This window comes from Telmatherina bonti, assembly GCF_933228915.1.
Source record: "Telmatherina bonti genome assembly, chromosome: 13".
NCBI classification, from domain to species: Eukaryota; Metazoa; Chordata; class Actinopteri; order Atheriniformes; family Telmatherinidae; genus Telmatherina; species Telmatherina bonti.
The window spans coordinates 31,520,771-31,546,082 of record NC_136611.1 but is presented as its reverse complement, the minus strand read 5'-3'; the positions used below and the strand labels follow the sequence as shown (position 1 = coordinate 31,546,082).

The window sequence follows — 25,312 nt, the reverse complement described above, 5'->3', positions numbered from 1 at the left end:
GGATCCTATCATAAAGCAACCTTGTAAAAGCTCATCTGGTGCACACCATCTGTAAACAAAGATATGGTGTGGTTCATGGAGCCTATGCAACCTGACACCTCTAAATTTAGAGTTTATTACTGCATGTAGAATGCCAATGTTTGTGCTACGGAAAAGGCTAAATAAATATATAAATTCTTAAAAAAACAAAAAAAAAAAAAAAAAGGACACAGGCTGCTTTTCATAAATATCCTGGCACTACTTTTGCTAATGCCTAAAAGAAACAGCTCCACAGTGCAAGCAAGATTAATTACAGTTTGCAGTATAAGATGTATTACAACTATATTATATATATATATATATATATATATATATATATATATATATATATATATATATATATATATATATATATATTTTTTTTTTTATATATATATATATATATATATATATATATATATATATATATATATATATATATATATATATATATACATACATATATATTGAACTTACCTATAACCTTTAGTTTGACTTAAGCAATTTACTCAATGGATGGATGGATGATGATGGATGGATGGATGGATGGATGGATCTCAAATTGATAAACAAGAAGTACATCTTTCTGTTTGATTTGGGAGAATTCACAGAGAGGTGTTAGTGTGGAGCCAGTGGACAAACAGCAAATATAAGTGAAGTTCACCCATCGAAATAATTTAATAATTTATTTTCCCACAACTGAGTTGCTTATATGGGGTGATGGTATAAAATCACAAACAAATTACATTTCATAATTGTTCTTCTTTTATAAAGTAATGATAAATGATACGCTCTACAAAGCTGCATTGATTTTCAGTGTCCATGACTTCCTCCTTTCCAGTTCTTTTTCCAACTTCTTTCTTAGATTCTCTTTCTCCAGCTTTTTTCCAGCTCCTCTTCCTTTGTCTGCTGTCCTCTCACTCCAAGTATTCCTATGATGAGGTGACTTTAGCAGCTGTACCTGTCAGAGCTGGGTTGGTCTCTGGGAAGTGTAGTTCGAGGCCCAGCCACCATTTTGTCTTTTAGTGGTACATGGATCGGGATGTAACCGTCTTGCACTACGTGACCTCTGATCAGGACACAGTTTATTTTATTTTTCACGTCACTTCATTGTTGGTTTTTATCATTTTACTTCCATATGCAGAATCTATGATTATCTCATCTGTGTGATCGTATAAAAATGAATTCAAAATACTTCCGTTTTTTTATCCCTGACTGTTAACAGTAATAAAATTGTTATTTGAAACTAAGTGCTGCTCATTTGCAAGTAACTACCATACATATTTGGAAAGACTACATAATACATGTTGTCTTTATTTTTACAGCAGTTTCAAATGTTCTTTTTTCTTCTTTTATCATTGTACAGTACAAAAGATGTCTGCCTTCTACATTTCAATCCCAAGCCTTTTTCACCCCTTAGGGACTTTTTTGTAAGACAAAAACAGTGAAAAACAAAGTGAAACAAAAAAAATCTGTGTCCACATGTACACATAAACATAAACATGCAATATTTAAAGAAAAAAAGGGGAGAAGAAGAAAAAAGGAAAGAAACCTACTCAGCTACAGTCTAGACAGAGCTGTGGAATGAAGACATGTGGCTCTAAGAGCACAACTGATTGAATCTGCTGACTGAGATGGATGAAGGGTATATGCGGCTTTGTTCCATGATTTAGCTTTGTGACTGAGCAGGCCATCTCACCCTATCCTGATTGCCATCCTCTCAGATTAAGCAGGGCGAAAGCAAAATCCTAGAGCGATAAAGCCATCTTGATTTGAGCATTTTTGAGGGAATTTTGAAACATAAACTTGCTGAGTCTTTTCATAATTCGTTTGCAGAACAGTTTCCAACAGTAAAGTTGCACAAAATGGTGAAAAATGTTTCCTGCTCAGTTCTAGCATCATCATGGATAATGTTATAATATGTTTACTCCGTGTGCAGACATGTTAGAGTTAAATAAGTCCAATAATTACACTGCTTTTAACAGCAGTTCATCTCACTGTTAGCTGGTAACTGTTGAAATATATTAGCAAGCTAGCTAACCTCTTCTAGTTTTGTGTTGAAGCTGGGATTGCTGAGAGGATCGTTTATTTTAGAAATTCAGCAATAAATCGATAAAAAATATTTTCTGAGAGTAATGTTAGCAAAACTAACCACTAAAATGGAAGTTATTATGTCAAAATAGTTAATCAAAAGAAGCTAACTGTATGCTAATGAGACAGCAGGTTCATGACAGTTTATTGCTGTGAGCAATGTCTTTTCCTTAAAAACAATTTCATAACTTACTTCTTTAAAAAAAAAAAAAAAAAATGCTGATTGATTTGCTGTTTGACTTTCATATTTGCTACGTTGATCACTGAAATATGCCCCAACTGAAGGATTCAGACATGTCTGCCATTTGCATTGATGTCTTCTTTTAGCAAGTTTTTTTCTTGCCCAGGTATGGAGATATGACATTTCTTTGTGAAATGGCATAAACCTACAGATTCATATGTCATACAGAAGCTGGAAAAAAATTGAATTTCTCAGTACCGTTCTGCCACACAGCAGACTGAGGAACCCAATGAGCTGCAGGGTTGATTGCTGACTACATTAAGCCTCTTAGGCAGCATGCTGATGAATCCACTCGTTGAAATGTGAGGGTAATAGTCTTGACATAGCAAAGACATAACTCATTGACTATACCTGCAAAGTCTGCAAATGACAGCAATCCAAAGTAGGAGCCGGTCCAATATGAAAGAGGACTTTGCTTTTATTACCATCATCATTACTGTATATCATTTCTGAATGTAAAGCCATTTGGTTTCATTTAAATGTAAATCTGGGCACTGAACTGCGCATGTTGTCCCCAACGGCAGCCTGACTGTGATGATTCATTCTAGGATCTGCAGGCAAAATATAAGAGCCCCTTTACTTTCTCTCCAGGAAAATAACAGATTTGACCTTTGTCTGTTTTCATGAAAGCCCTCTGAGCAGCAAAATAAGAAAACCTTGAGACTTGTACTCTTTTTATTTATTTTTTTCAAAAGTAACCACATTTTGTACTCTCTTTTTCTTTTTCTTTCTTTCTTTCTTCACCTCTTTTCTTTTCTTTTCTTTTTTTTTTTTTTGGCCCAACCTGAAGAACAAGAAGCGTACAATCTGCAGCACAAGGTCAGGACTGAAATAAAGCCTGAGGAGAAACGGCAAGACCTCGTGTCAAATGAGGCTGCAGCGGCAGAGAACAGAGACGTGCATCACATGCCATGCGCTGATGGCTACTTTAGCGAGACTTGACACAGCTGTGCATCAGGAAAGACACCGTTTGCTGCTAATGTTTATCAAATGAGGTGACCACTGGGGGCCTGTGCATGTGTGTCTGCAGAGAAGCGAATATGACTCCTTCCATCAAAGCAACATTAGCAGCTCATTGAACAATCAACACATTCTTGTAATTATAGAGAGCATTAGCAGGACTTGCGGCAAGGCATGTTGAATTGCTCACATATGATTTAGGTGACTTTAATAATCCAGAAATATCAAATAATCCACTTGCTTATTGCCCTCTACACACAACCCTCAATCTCTCACTCAATCACTACTCATAAACTGATCATCAGGACCAAGATAACCTGCATACAAAGTGAAATCATCAATCAGCCTCATCAACAGACAGATTTGACAGTATAGTGCATTGCTGCATTGCAGCCTAATCGCTTCAGATAAATACATACCAAGGACCAGTTCATTAACTAAAAGGGTCACAGCACAGCTATGTCTGATGCATCTTGAAATAACCCCCTACGTGTTTTATCAGCATCGTGTGACACAACTGGAAAGCCTTTTAAAGTTTCCCCCTGGGCCACACAGTTCATGTGTTACACATGAAGGCGCTCTGACTCGTGACCCATCGCGTGAGTCTCGGTCCGAACCAGTAGGGCTCTGCTAACATCAGCCGTTGATCCTTGAGAGCTTAAATCTTGCTGAGTGCAAGCTAGCGCGGTCGAGTCATGCTGCTGCCGCTTGGGCCGCCGCTGCTTACTCGTGTTTGGTTCATAGAGTCAACCTTGTGGGAAAATGTCCGTGTGACACCTGTCGCAAGATTTATGGCCTCCGCCACCGATGTGACGTGCAGAGAAACGGTAACATGGAAAGCGCTGGTGCTGAATCTGAGGAGCTGAAGATGGCCCGAAATGTCACTTTGATAGCTGCAAACAGCAGGGAAGCATCTTAACTGCATTCATCAGGAAATGAGATACGTTTCTGGACTTTTCCACATTTCATTATTTTTAAAGGAAATTGTTCTCAAATGAGAACTTCTTATTTTTCAGTCGTTTCACCTGCTTCAAATGTTATCAGCTCATTAATGAGATGACATTCATCTGTTCCTTTGTGCTCATGAGCAATAAATGCCCTTCTTATAATACACCTTTTCACTCCATTAAAGCACAGAGGAACAAAATAATTCTAGGTTGGGAAGTAGAGGCACTAAATGTTAAATATTCAGTGTAACAGGATTAAAAGTCAATGGCAAAACCTGGATTAGTAAAAAAATGTGTTTCTTTTAGTATCTAATTATTTTACTAAGATAAATGTTAAGATATTTGTTCTCCTGAATGAGTTATTTATATCGACTTGACTTAAGACAGCTGCCATAATTGTGCCACTATTTTTACTACGGTGTCTGTGAATGGACAAACACTGTGTGTGAAGTGAGAACCTTCTGAGTTTCTAAACTACAAAAACAACTGAACCACTGCTGCTGAGCCCACTGGATCCACTCACACATGAGCATGTCTTTATGTCTGGAAGCATTTTTGACCTCTGAGAGCCACCGTCCATTCACACTGTGCTTGGTATTTTAAATAATTTCTTTGTCCATCTTTGGCACCTGATGCTATTCTTTCAGATTCTAGCTTTAAAGAACTTGAACACACCATCAGTAGAGTTTCCCACAAAGTAACCCCACCAATGTTTATATTTTAGAAACAATGGGTACCATTTATTGCATTCAACCAATCATTTCCTTCATCTGGGCCAATCCTGTGATAAGAGGTTTTCAGGTTCTATGAGAACCATTAACCAGGTCTGCACACGCTGGAAGTTTCTGGCAGCGGCTTATTACCAAGCTAAATGGGAGAAGAACTCCAGTGGATCAGAACCTGCAACATGCTCGATACTTGATGTTCTGGATTACCTTTTGAATCACATATTCTACCTACACGCTAAGGATGTGTGCTTCAGCAAAGAGAGTTTACATCCAGCTCAACAAAGCGGCATTTCAGCCTCATTGTTGAAACCAGGTGTAGATCCAGGTATCCCAACTCTGAATTCTCATCCAGCTAGCACAGTTTTTACAAAGACATTTCTGGAAAATCTTAGACCAGGTGACAGAAGTAAATGTAAATGCATCAGATCGTGTTCTTAAAATAGTCTCATTACTCACGTTTATCTTGTATTGAGAATCATGAAAATGGGCTCAGTGTCTGAGCTCCAAGAACAAGTCAAACAAGACAGAAATAGATGGTTTAACCCCTGTGCTGGGTGGACTCATGTCGTCTCCTGATCGTCTGCAATGACTAAAAAACCAATAGAAAAACCAAAGTTTTCCAAGAAATGAAGAAATGCTGCCTCAAATGGGTCTAACTAATGAAAATTCTTCCTTCATTTTGCTGCTTACAAAGAAGAAAATAGAGCAGCTTCTATCAGAGGTCACAGGAAGACTTGGAGCTGCAGGCGGAGGATGTCCTGAAGATGATACGAGGGAAAAAATGACCAGTCAGTGTCGAAAATATTACTGGTAGGAGAGGCTGCCACAGGTGAGGAATAAAAAGAATCAATAAAAAGAAATTAAAAGGATGTTTTATGGCACTAAGCTGAACTGGTTTGTGTTCAAATCCTGGCCTGGAGTCTCCTACCCCCCAACACCCCCACCTCCTCCTCCGACTCACACATCCACACTCTGTCTGTGGAGATAAAGTGACATGTTTGTCTTGTGGGTGACAGTGTAACACAGAAGTCAAGGAAAATGGAAAAAACCCAGAATGTGGGAAAAAAATTCAATTAATCTGGAAAAAAAAAAAAAGCTTTATTGGACCTTACCTGCGTAGAAGTAGCACAGGTGTGTCCAGCTCTGGTCCTCAAGGGCCACAATCCCGCAGGCTTTAGATGTCTCCCTGAAACGTGTCTCCTCAGCAGCTTGTTGTCAAGTTCTGTCCAATCATGTCGATCCATCGATCAGATCGAGGTGTGCTGCAGCGGGAGACATCTACAGCTGCAGGACAGCGGCCCTCGAGGACAGATGCTGGACATCCCTGGTGAAGAGTTAAGAAAATTAAAACAAAGGTGAAACATACTCCTATGAATAGTAAATATTAATAACAAAACCTCTGATGTCACAGAACGTACCAGACGCCACCATCTCACGACGAGTCGATCTTAGCTTGAGAATCAGCTGGTGTCCTGATGGAGGAGACGCGTTAAAAGCTACTCAGAAGGCGGCTGCCATCTACAAGAATGTGTAACAGTGCATGAAGCACATGCCACATTATGATTTTTTTTTACTTTTTGCATCACAGTTAGAAGAACTGGACTCCCTGCGACATGGACTGGTTTCTGTACCCCAGAAAGTATAAAGCCTGAAATATGAACAGTTTGCTGTAATAATTCAATTTGAGCTGTTTTATTTACTGGAAAAGCTTTTTATTTAACTCACCGGCCAGGAATTATTGGGAAATCTCCAGACTCAGAGCTGCATGGCTGCTTTCAGGACAACTACTACAAAACACCACTCTGTGAATTAATAATAAATAATTAAAAACTTTAAAAAATGTCTCATGAGAGGCAGACAAAAAGCCTTTTTACCCCGGTCCATCTATCAGCGACTCTCACAGTGTCTGCCAGCTAACACTTCTTACTGATGCAGGTTGCCTTGGGAGACTGCTGGTTATTGAAATCCCTCTCATTTTAAGTTCTTAATTCATTTTAATTTGGTAAAAGAAAAACAAAAACATATAAAGTAAGTGCAGATATATAGAGCTATCAGCCTAGATCAGCTCTTCCCAAAGCAGACATCAGGATTGCTGGTCAGGTCAGAGCAGAAACACTTCATCTGCTTCTTGTTAAAGCCCAGTAAATCCAGGCCAGATAACCCCCAGCGACATCATCAGTTACCCCAAAGGACACAACCTCAGGCTTTTTGTCATTGGATGCTTCCACTCAGGCCGCCACCCCCCCCCCCCCCCCCCCCCCCTCCCCCCCTATTTATCAGTTTTATTGGTGCAACACCTGAGGTTCATTTGGATTTTTAGCCAATAAATCACATCCAACACATCCAAACGGGCCTGGATATTTAAAGCAGCATTTTCTGATGTCTTCACTTTTAACAAGAAATGCCAAATTAAAATAAATAAAACTACCTGCTTTTCTTTGTTCAGAGGTCTCACACTTTTAAAAGATAAATGATCCAAGCTAGATTTTCACATCCAGTCTCTTTTTATCAGAGTAACTGGGAAGAAAATGATTCTTTTCTTGCAGGCTGCTGCTGCTGATGAGGAGCATGTAGCAAAGCCACTGCAGTGACAGAACCTTCAGCACCACGCTGTCCTGAATCTGAGGCCGGCAGGAAAGTCCAGATTTCAGTCAAATATTCAACACTTCCAGTCATTTCAGGGTTTTTAATATCTCTGAGCCGTTGACTGTAAGGGGAATAAAAGAGGAAGTAGAATGTTTCCATGGATACCGTGAGTTTGATGAACCAACATAAGCCCCATTATATAAAAGATTAATAGTGAAATCCAATCCAATTTCCTAAATTTGATTTGAGCCTAATCTCAGCAATCAAACGAGTTGTCCTGATTTTCTCCAGCAGGTTCCTGAATGTTTCATTATCTGTTATAATGCCGGTGTATTTGGAACAAGTAGCAGTTCCATGAGATACATATATTATCATGTCTTGATTTCCTCACAATGCACCATCCACACTCGCCCCAATAAGATGAAAAAGCTGCGATGTCCCACTGCGCTGAATAATAGGTTCCCCCCCACACACCCATGTTCAGAGAAATCAAGAAGCTGTAGCCTGAAAACTATCACTAGACTGGATCCAGCTCTGTAGGACGCCACACAGTAAGTTTAGAAAGCTCGGGGACACAGCGATGCCACATTCAAAGACCCTCTCTCATGACATCCGGGGAGAATCTGAAAATATCTGTTGTAAGTGTGTGAAAGTGGGTAAAATATGCAAATGTGTGAGACTGTTTCTACATCACAATACACACTGCTGTACTGGAGTTGGGTTTTGTTCAATAAAATATTTATTAAACATCCATTTATTAGAGTGCAGCTGCTTGAATACATTTTTGTATATATATGTATCATTTATAAACGGTTCTTACTTTTATTTTATTTTTCCTTTTTAAGGAGAACTATAAATTAAAACGCAGATTCCCGCAGCGTCAAACAGAATTCCTCCTCCGAAGATCCCTTCACTGTTAAGTATATTTTGAAAAAGAAAATGTGTAAACTTGGAGAGAAATGACAGGAAAACAAATCCCAGTCTTGTTCAAGCAGCGTTTGGCTCCAAGCCATCCTTCCAGGTGCAGAATGGTGCGCAGCTTTTCTCACTGCGAGCTTCAAACTTAACGCACCAACATCTCAAAGCGACTCTTTTTGGTTTGTTTTGTTTGTTTGTTTTTTTTCTTCTTCCTTTTCTGCAAAACTCCAACTTTATGCTTTCAGGGAGCGGCTGATGTGAAATGAAAAAGAAAGCCCAACTCTCCAGGAGCAATGCATGACATGCCTGTTGCACTGCGTGCATTTGCAGCCCGCTCTCCCGCGCGCACGGCGGCCGAGATGAAGGATCCTTATTAAACACAGATCATTTAAATGGACATGAAGGAAAGGGGACTTGCAGTGTGAGCAGCAGTCTTAATGAAACCAAAGCTCTGTTGTTGCAGATTTGTGAAGGAGAGATCTCAGAGTGGCAACACTAAGTCCGAAGATGAGTGAAAACGCACGCGCTGTGGAGTATTTACAAACCCACATCAATAAGCAGCATTTTCACTGCGGAGACAAGTGGTGCGTGAGCACGAGGATGGCACTCCGGATCCTTCACACCAAGCTGGGGAGACGCATGCACGACGCAGCTACACCCAAAGTAGCCATGCGTGCACGTGGAAGCAGCTCTTACCTTTGGAGAACACGGATGCTGTGCAGTAAACAAAGAGCAGGAGGCCCACGGTGAGGAGGAAACGTCCTTCTGTCCGCGCGCCCATGCCGGCGCGTAGCTCTCCACGGGAACGCTATAAAAGTCTCTGCGCTCCGGGTCGCTCGCGGCGCCTCGCGCCGCCCTGGAGCTGCGCGAGCTCCTCCCGTAAACCAGGGAAGGGGACAGCTGGAGTCTTGTGTGGCAGGAGCAGAGGCAGGAGGAGAAGTGGATGGCTTGCGGACTGGACAGCCGATCGGAAGGGAAGGAGCATCTTCACTTCACTTTTGCTGTGCGCGTGTGCGCAGCAGGGGACGTGCGCTCCCAGTTTACTCCCCTCTTAAAGCATCATCATCCCGGAGCCTGCCGAGTTCCAGCCAATGGCAGAGGGAGAAACGCAGAGATGGTGTGGGGGGGGGGGGGGGGGGGTCGGTAGGCTGCATGTAGGTCTGGTAATTATCAGGTTTTCTACTGGTGTGACAGCAGGATACTCAGTAAACCAGTGGAAGTAGGAGCTGATTTCACCTGAGCATAAAAGTTACATCTTTTTCTGATAAAAGAAATAAATCAAAGCCAAAGTAGAGCACTGACTGCCGATGTGACCAGTGTGATTTGTTTTCATTTTTGTTTTCTCAGTCACAAAACATGCATCACTGGTCTGAGGAAAGTCCTCTTTACGCTTCTTTTCTTACAGATTTTAAAATGGAACTTTTTGATTTGTATGTTTTATTTATAAGGGCGTAGAATTATAGTCTGGTTCGTACCTGATTAAATAAAATATGTATGTATTTTTATGAACAAACATGTTACAAGAAGAAATATATCGACATGTTGAAGCAGTATGTGAAAGATTAAACACGTTTTATTAAATATCAGAAAGTTTGATCGGTTGTATAACACCCAGAGCTACATCTCAGACTGTTCAGGCCTCAATTAACCCGATAAATGTTAAAATTCACGACTACAATTAGAAAAAAACTGAACTAGAAAAGCAGTCTGAGCTCAGACCACCTCCACGCACATCATTTCCACCCATCTTATATGTTATAATCCTGTGTCCATTTTATATGGATACACCCAGTAGTGTAGTCCAGGGTGGGACTTCTTTTACAGTCAGCATAGAGTATACCCACTTCTAAACTTCTAAGCTCCCTGTGATGCTGCTTTTACAATTACAAATGTCCCTACATGTGTAGCTACGTCACCCAGCAGCTCAGCTAAGGTTACCGATGCTATACTGGTGCAGTTAGCCATCAGCTGCATTAACTTTAGCCTGAACGTAGACATAATAAAGATATATGTATGTAAGTCTATGAGTCTCTCACCAGCTCTATGTTTCAGTATCGGTTTAGTAATTTCATACTCTTCCTCCCTGAAACCAAAGAACAGAAATTTCGTGACAATCAGACTGATGGATTTTTGGAATGGACTAAATAGTCTTGAATGTCACTTTTCATGAAACAATGTTTTTCTGGACTTTTTTTTGTTTGTTTGTTTTGTTTTGTTTTGTGTTTTAAAACAAGGGCAAAAAAATTTAGAGTATACCCACTTCTCCACTACACCACTGGATACACCATTGGTAATGAACCCTTCTGTGTCTTGGTTTTCATGTGATGTTTGTTGTATCTCAGTCTGTTTTATTGAAATGATGAAAATTCAATTTTTCCTGATCTGGAAGATAGTATCCAGATCTATCTTTGATATCTGGTAAAACCTGTTGGGAACTTCCTCTGGATTTTGGCCGAGCTCTCTGACCATTTATTGTGTTGTTATCTACATATATACTGAAATCTCACAGTGATACAGAATCCTTCAAACATTCCCAGATCCAGTCTGTGATCCGGATCGCTTCCAAAACCGAATGGAATCTAATTTAGACCAAAAGCCGTTCTCCTGAAAATCCATCCAGTTGTTTTTTGTGTGAAATTGCTGACAAACAAACAAACAGCAGACAGATGAACACATAACTCCACCACCTCCCTGGCGGCGGTAATAAGCACGGCTTGTTTTGAAGAGTTGGAGGAGAAAAACCTAAATGACGTGAATCAGCGTTTCCTCTCCGCAGTTTGAGAAGCAGGTAAAGCTTGAAGGAAATGTTTCCTTCATGTTCCTGCTGCCAGGATGCTTCAACAAGCACCACTGGGAATCTAGAGGTAGAAATATAGTTCTTCTCACATTGCTTCCATATTTGGACTTGTTTTGTTTCAGTAAATAACAGAGTCTACGTCAGCTCTTCTAACTTCACGGCCAGGTCAGGAGCAGGGCATTTTTAATTGGTCCTCATACGTTAAACCTAAAAAATGAAAAATAATATTGTATTTTCTTAACTAAAAGTTTACAAAAGAACAGAAATAGACATTCATAGACAATTTTTTTATATTTACAGCATTTCATAATTGTTTAAATGTTTCCACATCTCCTGAAGGACTAAAGTTTTCTTATTTTGCTGTGTTTGGAAACTCACCGCGGCCGTAGTGGTCGATCCGTAACCATGGAGATGTTTGATTATGTCAGATCTGATTTTCTGCACATTTGCTGTATTTAAATCTTCATGCAAATGAGAAGACCTTGAATCAGTGAAGGTAACTCCGACTGTAGGGAACTTCCGAACAAAGTGGAAATGACTACGCTTAAGTTGTCAGAAAGGTCTCCTATCATGAGATCAGTTTATCAGCAACAGTGCTGCGAGTGCACAACTTTAAGTGCACGTTTAACGTGTATGTATATATTCCAAAGAATATACTTTAGCCTAAAGAAATAGATTTGTTGTTGTGTTTTTGGCTTTCTGGCGCTCAGAGGCACACTGCCCATGTCACTGAAAAAATACAAGCAGGTTAATGGATGATGAAACAGGACTCTAGTTATGTGGCTGGAACTTCAATTAAATCATTCAATAAACACAAACCAGACCCAAAATAAATAAACATTAACGGGACTCCAAATTAACACCCGCCATCATGCTGTAGGACCGGTGAAAATTCAGTTTGGTGGCTCTGAATAAAAACTTATGATCCGCTGTGGCTGGTGATGAATTCATGATGCTGTTTGTCCTGAAAAAGAAGAGCTGACTCACAGAGAGCCGAATAATCAGACTGTAGTTCAAGAGACATCATCACACGGCCAATCATATGACAGATGGACCGGGCTCATACCGTTATGCACAAGAAAGGAGGAGGGCAGACGACATGAAGACATGGAGTCATAGAACAAGCCACACACAGAGTGACAGACAGAAGCAAGACCAGGACAAATTAAAGGCCAGGAAAACTCTAAAAAACAAAAAGCAGCATCCTGCAGCTTCTTAGTGATTTTACTGACAATTAAAAGAACAATATCCATCTATTTCAGTTTCTAATGGTTCAGTGTTTAGTTATCTATTTAATGGTTTGATTAAGATATGAAACATGGGTAACTCTGTTTTGTATGAAAACATGAATGCATTCAGTCATACATAGTCCAATTATGTCTCATCAATCCTTGGGCGAGAGGCAGGGTACACCCTGGACATGTCATCAGTTCACGGGGCTTGATATTATTATTGTCAATGAAAAGGGGGCCATTCAGAAAGAGTTTAAGACCACTAAATTAACCTCACATGCATGTCCTTGGATGGTGGGAGGAAACCGGAGCACCTGGAGAGAAGCTACACATACACAGGGAGAAGTTGCAAACTCCACACAGAAAGGCGCCTGGTTGACCTTCCCCCACGCCGAGGCCTGGACCCTTTTTTCTGTGAGGCAAGATTGTCGCTGTTCAAACCACTACACCACCGTGCCACCTGTCTCAAAATGATCCATTAAAAAAAGACTGTTATGAAACCATTGCTTACAAAAACTATTTAAAGTTCTGAATCAGGTTAGAATAGAATCTTCAAATAAAACTAGATGAAAAGTTTAAAAACATGATCAAAGTTTAAAATTCCAGCTTAAAAGAAAGGTGATCCCCACATTAAAGTGTCTCATTCAGGAATAAATGCAATGAACTGCAGTTTTATTCATTTATTACCTTCGTTTTTAACACTAATCTGTGAATCCAGATGGATTTTTACTCCAATTAAAAAGTCTTGGACAAGTTGTTTGGAGCATATTTACTAATCTGAATGTCAGGTTCATGTCAGGTTTTCTGAATTCAGCAAAGGTCAACATGCACAAGCAGGCCGCAGCCGGCAGAGATGCAGGTGCATAATCAACAAAAAGTAATGTAATCCATCTGTCCCTGGTAGTTTGGTCCGCTGATGAAGGGAGAGAAAAAAAAACATCCCGGTGTTGGTTTTGGAAACAGACAACCGAGCGGTGGACACGGGACGCTGTTTCCACATATTCTCACAGCTTGTTGATGACGGTGACTGAGGCAGGCCCAGCAGGTGTATTTAGGCGTAAAAGAGGGGTGTCTTCAGGCCTAGAACAGGGCTGGGTTTATGCAATTAGCTCTCTGGGATAAAGGGACCAAAAAAAAAAAAAAAAAGGGTTCGCGAGACTTCAGTCTTGTGGACAGTTCTGTTGCAAACAAAGCACCCAGACGGAAAACCTCGACCATCTTCAAAAGAAAGGCTGGGAAAGTAAAAGTGGGAATGTTAACACTTCGGTCGACGCAATACACACATTTTAACTTGAAAAAGTGCAATTTCCGGGTGATTACGCCACTAAGACCATTACCTCACTGTAACATTACACCATGTCACAGAAGGTCAGGATGTCAGAAAAATCCCAGACCGGGGATATGAAGGTGATCCTGGAGGAGTTTGGAGCATAAGAGAAGGTCCTGGTCACCAATGGTGTTAATGCAGCAAACATGGGTGGGTGGGGAAAAAAGCTCTCATGCACCTTGGAGCTCAGAACCTGTATCGCTGTAAAGTCATTTCCAACTGGGCAGCAAGGATTCATTCTGTGATGAAATGGATGAAGAGATTCCAGAAGTATTCCTGAATGAAAAGCAGTATGAGAAACTTCTTGAAAAGAATTTATTTTAAATACTTGAATCAGTCAGCCAAAATGTAAATCAGGAGATTAGGATCAATTCAAAACAATATTGTTGTATTGTTTTGTGTTTGCATGTTCAGAGCTGCCCCAGCATGTGCTCCTCCGATATGTGAAAACGACACGGAATTCAGTCCAACTGCAGCTGTAGACGCCTGGCTAAGAAAGTCCACTGAGGAAGAGTGGTTGTATTGTTGTAGTGTTTGGTGGGACATTTTGGCGGACATTTGGTTGCATAAAGGTACTGATGTGTATCACTTGAGGCTGGTGAAAATTTGGTTTAGAGGTAAAACTAGCTTTGGATACCATGTTGCAGAATAATACAAAGGTTTTTCATAAAAAGTCTAGCAGATGATGCTGATATGCAGAATCAGTGAGGAATCCTTAAACCAAACCCAGACAAAGATGTTCCGATGTTCACACCTCAACCAATAATGAGGCTTACATACAAAATATATGAAAACCATCCACGTATGGATCCTGGAAGTCAAGTAATCTTAACAGAAAACAGACTAGCACAATTGAAGTTCGTTAAAGGGGTGCTATGATGGTATTTGGAGTTTTCTGAGCTTTCTACAGTGTTACAGTGTTGAATCCTCATCAGACATGTGAACGGCACCGTTTTTTTTATCACCTAAACACATGTTTGAGTTTGAGTTTGAGTTCCAGCACGCTCTCCAACGATGGCTGGTGAGTTTACCAAAGAGAGACATCCTGCTGTATTCCTTGCTGTGGGTTGCTGTTTTCCACTTTGTTTTCAGGCTCTGATTCAGGTTCCAACATGTAGGGCTGTATGCTATGGACTGACATTGTATTTTGTTTTTTTATTGAGTTCATATGAGCCTAATCCTTCTGTCTATGAGATGTTACAATGACGGTGAAAGCAGGTGCGGTGCGCGCTCCCGATGTAGTGCAGTGGCGGGAGGCGGGGCTTAATGCGGAAGAGTCTCAATCCGCTCATTTTGCCCACAGGCTGATCTGACAGCCTACGGAGAGGGTCGGTCTGAAGTAAATAAAGCGATTTGTGACAATAACTCCATCAATCCCAGCCCTTCTGGTCTCAGAAATAAAAATAAATTAGCCTGAAATGTACATAATAGTTCCACTTTATTATACCCAAATCTAGTCATCATGCCTAAGTAATGCTTAGGATCCGACACCAGACTGTTATTAAAATTTACTGTTTATTGTGTTTATAAAGTTTGTGCTGCTGCTCCACACTTACTGTCTTCTAGAAAAAATAATCTGACCTGTGGGCAGACACTGCCCATCCTTCAGAAACTGGCCAAACAGTAAATAGTGACAGATGATGATTCACCAGCAGCATAAAAGAAAACATTTGGAATAATTTTTCCAAACAAATGAAAACAAAATTTAATGGTTTGCACCACAGACTGTATACAAACCATGGACGGAACCTCCATGATGTCACCTGTAGGTTTCTGAAAAGCTAAACTGAAGCTCATTGGGCGATTCCTACCTTCGTCTTCATGGCAGCATCACGTGTGTCGTCTCTCCTGGAAAATACAAAAATAGGCAAAGAGGTAGAGCTGGGAGGGGGGCTGTGAGCAAAGGGGTGGATGATTGACATCTAGCGATCTCTGACCTGCCTGTAGCTAAGAGCCATCTGAGTGAACCCAGAGGGAACAGGAGCTAACCAGCTATCAGAGGTAAGCAAGCTAACATTAAGTCACGCTGTTAACCTGCGAAAAACCCCGGTTGTTCTACATTCCTCCTTCTTGAAGCGGGAGATTGGGTACCTGTCAATCAAATGGACTCTCTCCTAAATATGCCAGATTGAAATAAATGGAGGAGTTAAAAAAAAAAAAAGACTCCCCTTACAGCTGTCATGAGGTAAACCTGACCTATTAAACCTAAACTGTTCAGCCTGTAAACATTTTTCTTTCTGGAGTTTGCTGCTTGGTTTGTACATGAAATATCTTATTTATGTCGTGTTTGCAACTGAAAGTATGCCAAAAGAATTTTGTTAAATGTTTAACACGACATCCAAACTTAAGTCTTTAAATGTCTATTTTCCTTCTTATAAAAGCGCATCTTGCAATTAGTAAACAAAATCATTATTATTATAAAGGTCATATGATTATTATCCATCTTCACATATACAGAGCAGTCATTTGTTTATTTTTATTGTCAGGCTTCCTGTATTATGTTAATCATATTTTAATGCTTTTTTAATTAGGAATTTCCTGCATTATTCTGAATATGTATAATGCTGCAACTTGAATTGTCGAGATGAGAAAGCTGACTTTTCATCTCTGCTATGCGTTATATAAGGTCTACGCCCACATGAGTTCATTTGACTGAGTTGATGTTTTGAAATGAATCATCTGTAAACATTTTCAAACTGTTTCAATGCTCAGATAAAATTTTCCAGTTGTGTCAACCTTTCTGCTGAAAAGAAGAAAAAGGAACTAGTCATTGTCCGAGCACAAAACCCCTGCTGAGCAATTTCCCAACAACTTGGCTCTGAGTAGCAGTGACAAAGCCGTAACGTTAAAGCTGCACTTGTCACGACCCTCTAAATGGTTAAACCTTTTCAGCTTTTTATTAAAAGAGAACAATAAGAGTAATTACATCCAGCCATGCAGATAAAGCAAATAAACCATCCCTTTGTTTTCATAGATAATGAGAGCTGTAAGAATGGTACACAGTTTAACTACACTTGACTGGAGAACAGAAGTGGCTTTAGTCTGTTTCAGTTTCAAGTAAACCCTTTATGGCCAGACTGCCTTCTAAAAATTTCAGTCATGCAGAACGCATTTCCATTCCCAACTCGTCACAAACTGACATTTAGTCAAGAGCCCTTCACACTGGGCACCTCTTTTACATGACTTTCTGATCCACAGGGAAGTGCTTTACAGCTGCATTTTGCCAGCTTCTACAGCTACTCAATGGTGGAAACTAAACTCGGAGCTAACATTTTGGGAGTCCTTGTTTTCATTCAATTAAATTATTTGAACGTGATGGATGATTGTTCAGCCAGGACTCTGATATACAAATCAAACTGCAGTCCCTGTGCAGACGTTGTTTCCTCACACACACACACACACACGCATTACCCATACAAACAAAAGCTTGTACCTCCATTTCCTACTGTTCATCTCAGTCTTTACTTTGGCTGGCAGTATAAAGAAATCTGGAAGGCAGATTAAATTTGTCAGGAAAAAAACAGAAGAATTATTCAGTTTAAAATGTCCTAATCTGTGGTGAAAGGAAGTCTGGTACTGCGTTCCACTAAAAGATCCAGTGGCGGTACGCAGCATGAGAGAGCGGCCCATTCAGAACCAGTCGGGGTTAAAAAAATAGATCCACCAGCAATATGCAGTTTTAAAGCTGTCTGTTTTAGATTCCTTTGAACTCTTAAAATATTATCTGAACAGTCAGAAGTGTGTGTTAGTCCATGCTGGACGGAGCCTTGGCCGGGCATCTTCCTGTCTTTTTTTAGTTTTTATTTGTTTGTATCCCCACTAGCTAGCAGCAGCTAGATGCAGCTACTCTTCCTGGAGTCCTTTTGTTTATCTTCCTTATCTTCTTGCCCTGTTTCTTACCCCTTCCCCTCGGAGAGAGCCAGGTGGTCTCCTGTACATCCAGCCTTCGAAATGTGTACAATACATTTAATGTCTTTATGTTTGTTGCAAAATGTCTGGTTAAAATCAGGAGGGTAAGCAGTTGCCTTTTTTTTCTAATTATAACAACACAGAACACCACAGAACATAAACTTTTTATGAGTTAATGACCAGAGATTTCACTATGCAAGCACATCTTCCAAAACACAGCGGTTGCTATGGACATTGGTACCTTTCCACAACTGATCCATGGAAGTTAAGAGAGTAGGCATAGCTTCACTTCGAGCTTTTGCTTGAGATGTATTATATATAGACCATACTATAAAAAAAATAGTTTAACATGTTATCAGGTTTTTTTTATTTTGGGTTTGGCAAGAATTTAAAACTTTCATCCCTGCTGATATTGTTCAGACTTTTTACCTTTATTTACTTGATTTGCTTGGTGTGGTTCAGTTGTTTTTTTTAAAGGTTTGATTGAAATACTAAACATAACTATATTTTCTAGTAAGACATTTGCATGAAAACAAAGGTCTTTTTATATAAAAAAAATAATAGTAATAATGAAAAGCATTGCTGACCACCAAACAAACCATTACTTTCTAAGTTAGAGTAAAAATTGAAGCTCTGAGTGAAACTAAATGAAGAGCTGTTTAGAAGAGCTGAAAGAATCGGCTCCTCTAAGGGAGCTGGGTCAATAGAACCAGATCTTTAAAATGAGCCAAATTTCCCATCATTAAGCAAAATTAGAAACAAATTTGTAAAAGTTTTGGTTAGAACTCACGTCATTTGTTTTTTATACATACTTTCTGCCCATAAATGCATTTATATGAATGGAGCATGTTGGACAGGAGCGTCTCATGATGACGGACATGCATTACGTGAAGGCAGCATGCATATTTAGAAACTGTGACTCGATTCTTATTGGTAATTTAAAGGAGCCTTTTAAAAGAAACAATGCTTTCAGAGGAACGTCATATCTCTAACCTGAAACTGAGTCAGAGTTAAAAAAAAAAAAAATTCAGGTTGAACTAAATTAATCGAGTCAATGCTGTCCAGGGTGTACCCTGTCTATTGCCCAAAGACTGCAGGGATAGGCTCCAGCTTCCCCGTGACCCTGAATTGGATTAAACGATTTGGAAAATGAATGAATGAAAGTTTAGGTTGAGGGCTGTACAGTGGCATAGTGTTTAGCACTGTGGCCTCACAGCAAGAAGGTTGCTGGTTTGATCCTCAGCTGGGGTTTCTGTGTAGAGTTTGCATGTTCTCCCCGTGTATGCGTGGGTCCTCCCTGGGTACTCTAGCTTCCTCCCACCGTCCAAAAACATGCATGTCAGGTTGACTGGTTACTCTAAATTGCCCCAAGGAGTGAGCGTGAGTGGTTGTTTGTCTCTGTGTGGCGCTGTGATGGACTGGCGAGCTGTCCAGGGTGTACCCTGCCTTCTGCTCAAAGACTGCTGGGATAGGCTCCAGCTTCCCCGTGACCCTTAATTGGACTAAACGATTATGATAATGAATGAATGAGTGATTTGGTTGAGCCAGTGACTAATTTTTTCAGTGTAGTCCTACGGTATATCGGTGCAAACGTTCACCCATTACTTTGGGAGATATCAATATGAGATATGTAAGTCAAATAGAAAATACGACGGAATTTGGCATCTTTTATGTCCTAATTCCCACCTCTGACAATCAGCCATGTTTTAGTTGTTCGATTTTATCCAGAATTCAGAGCGCTCTCATTCTGTTTCAAACATTTCTGAGTCAGCTGTAAGGATTTTACTTTTGTCACTTTCTCAGATTTCTTAGTGTGTGAACTATATTAAGATATTGTTCAAATTTAATTCATTTTTATGAAACCAGGAGGTGAGGCGTTATTAGGTCAATGTATTCGACAGCGTGACAACAGGTCGAAGAAGTGATACCGTGTGTGCCTCTATGCCACTTATTTGTTGGTCCATTGAGATATGATGCTGTGGATAAAATTAACACTGCCCTCGGGAAAGCTTGCTTTCCAATCACTTTTACTGCAGTCAAATGTTTCCATTTTTACACAGCTTCATGTCATTCAGGGTCGTTGGGAGGATGGAGCTTGCGGGTACAAGGCAACGGGCTGAAGCTTTGTTCATCTCGCACAGAAACAAATGAGACGTAAAGTATTCACACTGCACACTGACAGTTGCTTTACCTCGATATATTTCATTGTTTCCTTTCATCAGACAAAGTTTAGCGAGCAGATCTTTGCTTTTACTTAGTGATGGTACTTTACTGGTATCTGTAGTCTTTCTCTTTAGCATCGTCTGACCATTGTGTCGTATTGTTTATCAGCTGTTTTATGTAGGCGTGGCCAGTTGTCACATCCACTAAAACTGGTCTCTACTGGGAGACAGACGTGTGAGACCATGAAGGCTCTCGCATCCAGGCTGATGATGTCTTTGGTTCAGTTTCCAGTCTCCGTCCGTGCTTATTTACCTCCACCAAGGAGGTTATGTTTTACCCGGAGTTTATCTGTTTCACTGTTTGTTAATGTTCAAGATTACTCTAAAAGTTATGGAAGGATTTTTATGAAATCTTCAGAAGTTGTTGGAAATGTGAAAAGGAAAAATTGATTTAATGTTGGTGGTGATCAGGATCACTGTTTGGATCCAGGAACTTTTTAAAAGCCTTGTGGGGGGATTTGCGCTCTCCGAGTGCTTTTCTAGTTTATCTGTGTTTTCATTTGTGCTTGTTTGTCTGTTCTGATCGTTTTTGAGTTCTTCCAGTTCATGATGTGTTTATTTCTAATGCAGTGACTCCTGATTTAAGAAGTTTGTGGTTTATTTTGTCTTCTTGTAAACCAGGGATTCTCAGTCCTGGTCCTCAAGGACTGGTGTCCTGCAGGCTTTCCAAGTGTCCCTGCTGCAACGCACCTGATTCAAATCAATGTGTATTTAGCAGACATGTGCAGAGCTTGTCTGAGTCTGAGAAAACCAGCAGGACACCAGTCCTCAGGGACCAGGATATAGGATCCCTGTTGTAAACTGTCCTTCAGCCTCCTGTTCATGTTAGTTGTTATATTATTTATGCTCACGCTGCTGGGATCAATCCAGAATCCCCAGTTAACCTATCATGCATGATTTTGGATGGCAGGTGGAAGACATGAATGACGAAAACATGAAACGACCACACAGAGAGACCCAAACCAATATTTGAACCAGGAACCTTCTTCCTGAGGGTCTGCAACAAAACATTAATAATGCACTGTATATTTGTAGCTCCTTTGCCAGTATTGTGTGTTTCTAAGTGTGTCAGCAGCTGAAGATGGATGCAATAATTCCACAGTAAAAACAAAAAGAAGTCTAAAGTAAAATGTGATTATGCCAGCAATATGAGGATTCCCTTATGGTGAACGGCTGCTGGCTTCACACACAATCTGCAGGACAAACACACAATATGGCTTCACTTCATTTATCTGATAATTGAGACACTGTTGGTAAAGGGCAAGATGACTCCACGGATGTACACAGTCAACATGCTGTCTGCAGAGCAGCTGGTGGAGGAAGAAGACAGGCGGCATAGGTTGGGGAGGAAAACAAACAAATAAAAAAAACAAAAAAAAAACAGAAAGTGAGAGAGGCTCAAACCCAACCCCCAGCTGTCTTAGATTCCCCTGGCTTATCTCTCAGCAATATGATCCATCTCATGTGAGGCTCTCATGTTTACAAAACACTGCAACAGGTTATGCTCAAACACAGCGCCAGTCACAGCACCGGTGTGGAAATGACATCTTCTTCCATTTGCACTGGCGCTGCTGTGCCAGCACTGGAACAAGAAAATATGAATCATTTGGCTCATCTTGTTCATTTAGGTCTGCAGGAGCTGCACGACAACAAACCCTCAACTGTTTTTATCCACTTATCATAGATAAATAATCCTTTTTATGAAACTATCATGCTCCAGTTGTCTTTATATACAGCAGCATTGTCATGACAACGCCATGATTCAGCCGCACAGATGCTCAACAGATTAGATCTCTAAACAAAACAACAAAGGGGAGGAAGAGGCATAGCGCTACATTCATCACACTTTGGAGTCCAATAATTAAAGCCTCCTTGGGGAGGTCCAGGTGGAACTTGTCTGCATTTACGTGGAAAGACAGGATGCAGTTTAGCTTTGTGACGCTGTCATTGGAAGCTATCAAGCTGAAAGTTACCTCTCCACTGCCTGCGTTCCCAGATGTTTCCAGACAGGTAGAAAAAATCAACCTCTTCCAACTATTGCTGCCATATAGAGTAGGGATGCACCGATACCATTATTGGTATCGACTCAATACCAAGTGTGTGTACTTGGTATTAATAAAAGTGTACCAATACCACAACCGATACCACACAAGTCAAGCTAGCGCAGATGTGTTTGATGACATGCTTCGGACATGGTTTAAAAGAAATAAATGCCTCGATTGTTAAAATGTGGCATTTTTTGTTCCACCAAAACAGTGATCCTCACTGTTAATTCAACAAGAGCCGCACTCAATATACTAAGACAAGAGGAGAGCCGCCACCGCCTCCAAAAAAGCATTCCAACGCTATCCTGCTACGTTGCCAAATCAGTAACATTCAGCTTTTTAGCAAGGAATGGTTATCCTAAATATTACACGAAGTAATGGCATTCTTATGCAACAGTATATGGTGAAAATACAATAATGTCTCTGGAATGTGGGTGTTTCTTTTTCAATATATACGAAGATACCGACGGAGCAGCTCTTTGGCAGAGTTCGGTGCAGCTGAAATTAGCCAAAACTGACTGGCAACTCTGACAGGGTCAGTTAGGGCCGTTAGAACAGCAAAGTTTCTGCAAGCAGCCTGCAGCTCTTGTTTGTGGAGAGAACTGCAGCGTTGAGGATCATCATGACTTGTTTAGATGCATTTTCAGAAAGCCAGCGGCTGCTTCACGAGCCGCAAGTCAAGAGTCCGCTTTCAAGCCGCGCAATGAGTAAAACTGCACTAAAAGCTAGATCTTTAATTCAAAACCTCACATTTCTAGTTGTATTTAGGTCAAATGTGCCAAATCAAAATAAAACTTGTTGAAATTGTTAGATCTGTAATGTTATTATATTTGTATTGGTGAGGTAACTTCAGAAAGGATGAGTCATTTATTCCAACCTAATGAAATCTTACACTGTTATAACAGCAATAACAACCATAGTCACACTAATGTTCACATAAACAGATTTGGTATCGGCAGATATTCAAAATTCAGATATCGTTATCGGATCGGAACTCCAAAAAAGTGGATCAGTGCATCCCTAATATAGAGTTGTTTCTCTCCTCTTCAGCAACATTATACAGTGAGGTTCCCCAGGGCTCCAGTTTAGGTTTTTTTCTTTCTTTCTTTATGCTTCATCTAGTTTCTGTCTTAAAGAAAATACGGCATCCATCATCAGTGTTGTGCAGATGATGGTCAGATACACACCTCTCTGAAGCACAACCACCAGACCCTTTAGTGCTATGGTTAATTTCTCAACTTGTGGAGGAAACTAAATTAAGTTTCTGCAATATTTTGCCTCATCATTTTATTTTCTTTTTACATATTTTTTTTAAATAAATATTTATGCATGAATGTATAAAATTGGTTTATTTTTGTTTATGTTTGGTCATTTATTATTTTTGAATGAATTTATTCCCTTTTGATATAATGAGCATTCACTTTCTATTTGATGTGTTTATCAATATGGAACCTTTTCAACTTTATGTATTTTTTATTTAAAAGCTGTAGAAATTTTACACATTCATTACAACTTCCAGATCAACAGATTCAGAAAACCAGCAAACATTTCATGCCAGGTATCTGGAAGTGGGACATCCAGTTTTTCATATTGTTTCATATTGTGATCAGAGTCATTTTTCCGTACATTTTTAAATGTACATATAGTTTTTTTTTAAGGTATTGAAGATTATTTAATAGCTATTATTTCATCTATCAGCTAGCCTGAAATGAGCAACAGAAATGAGAAATCCAGGTGTTTCATAGCGGGACAAAGTGACCTCGGATCTGGATGGCTTAGTCAAATAAAGATATTCTTGTTTATTTATTTATTCATTTATTACTTGTTTTTTCTGTTCAGGATTAATTAGTCTTTTCTGATTTATTATTGTAAATGCAGCCGTGATGTGAGACAGTTATGAACGACTCGGTACATCACCTGCCTGCACATGTTGCATCAGTGTGTGTGTGTGTATTATTTTTAAGCGTTTACCAATGTTCACGCCAGTTTTATAGGTTTCCTCTGACAAACCAGAATAAAATTATTTATATGAATTGCAGGGAGAATAAAGTTACTCACATGTCTGACTTAAGGTTCCAACATTAACATTATCACCAGATTATCCAAAGTCTCCATGTCTCAGCTCAGCATGATGAACAACTTCAGGTTTGCTAAATAAAACATTTTTCTGATCTGCCCTATGACCATTTCTCCCATTAAGAAACAAAAACATTCATACATTTCATGTTCATCATTCTACTAGTAAAACATATCAAGGAAATTTCAGGGTTTTCCAAAAACCTGTGAGGTAAGAAGTGAAGTCTAGATGTTTCACAGTTTTTCCCAAATGGCTCATTTACTCTCTGCACCGCTTGGTCTCTTAGTCCAGTCCAGCAAAACGAGCATAATGATGACAATAACATGACTTGTTGCGTCATGTTAAGCTTGACATCAACATGAAATTGCCCAGCATCCCTGTCTTCTGGTCGCCCAGGGCAACGTAAAGAATTAAAGCTCTGTGTTCTTCATGTTCATCTGAAGTTTTCTGCTGTGTTCCAGGTACCACACACGTCCTCCCAGATTGCTTTAACATCGTCAAGCGATAATCAAGCAAAATAAATAAATAAATAAATAAATCACTCCATTCTTGTTTACGTGTTACAGACACTGAAGTACCACAGTGAAAATGGCGGACAGTCCAGTTCCAGTATCTGCTCAGATGAGTCTACATGTTCATTTCCACATGTGTTGAGTAATCCTTCCCACCTGAACTGACTCGCTTCATGATACAAACTGAAGCTTCATCTAATTCATTTAAAAGATAAAAACAAGTTATCCTTGTTATCACTCCCCTGGAGTGTCTCTAAGTGCCCCCAGGGTACATCCACCTTCATTTGAGGAACACTGGACATAAAGTCCAACATGTCCCACAACTTCCTCAATCTAAATAAAAGAAAACTGAAGTTGTATATTTTTGGACCTTCAGGCTGCCATACCAGGCAGAAGACTGATCCGGTCCCCCTTGGGGTCCTTTTTAACTGTATTTTCTGTTTGACAAACATTTACATGCTGTGGTCAGTTCTAGCTTTTCAGTTTGAGTCTATTTTTTATGTTTTCTTTCCTTTCCTTGATTTTGAGAAGATTATGCTTGTTTTTTTTTTTTCTCTTACTGACTGCAACAGCCTCCTCTCAGGTGTGAGTCAGTCCCTTCTGTCTCATCTGCAAAACGCAGCTGACTGGATGTTAACTGGCCACACCACACCTGCTTTGGCGTCTTTGCTCTGGTTTCCTGTTTGCTAAAATTCATTTGAA

General features: G+C 40.0%; 1 protein-coding gene across 1 annotated transcript in view; it reads right to left on the bottom strand.

The window, feature by feature from the left end:
• The window catches only part of unc5db (unc-5 netrin receptor Db), a gene marked incomplete at both ends in the record, with an annotated part of 282,435 nt that extends 273,165 nt beyond the window's left edge, over window positions 1–9,270 (bottom strand). The window contains one exon of the mRNA XM_079251728.1: window positions 9,186–9,270. Within this exon, the coding sequence (XP_079107854.1) occupies window positions 9,186–9,270 (85 nt within the window). The remainder of the gene's footprint in view (window positions 1–9,185) is intronic.
• Between the last annotated feature and the right edge of the window lie 16,042 nt (window positions 9,271–25,312).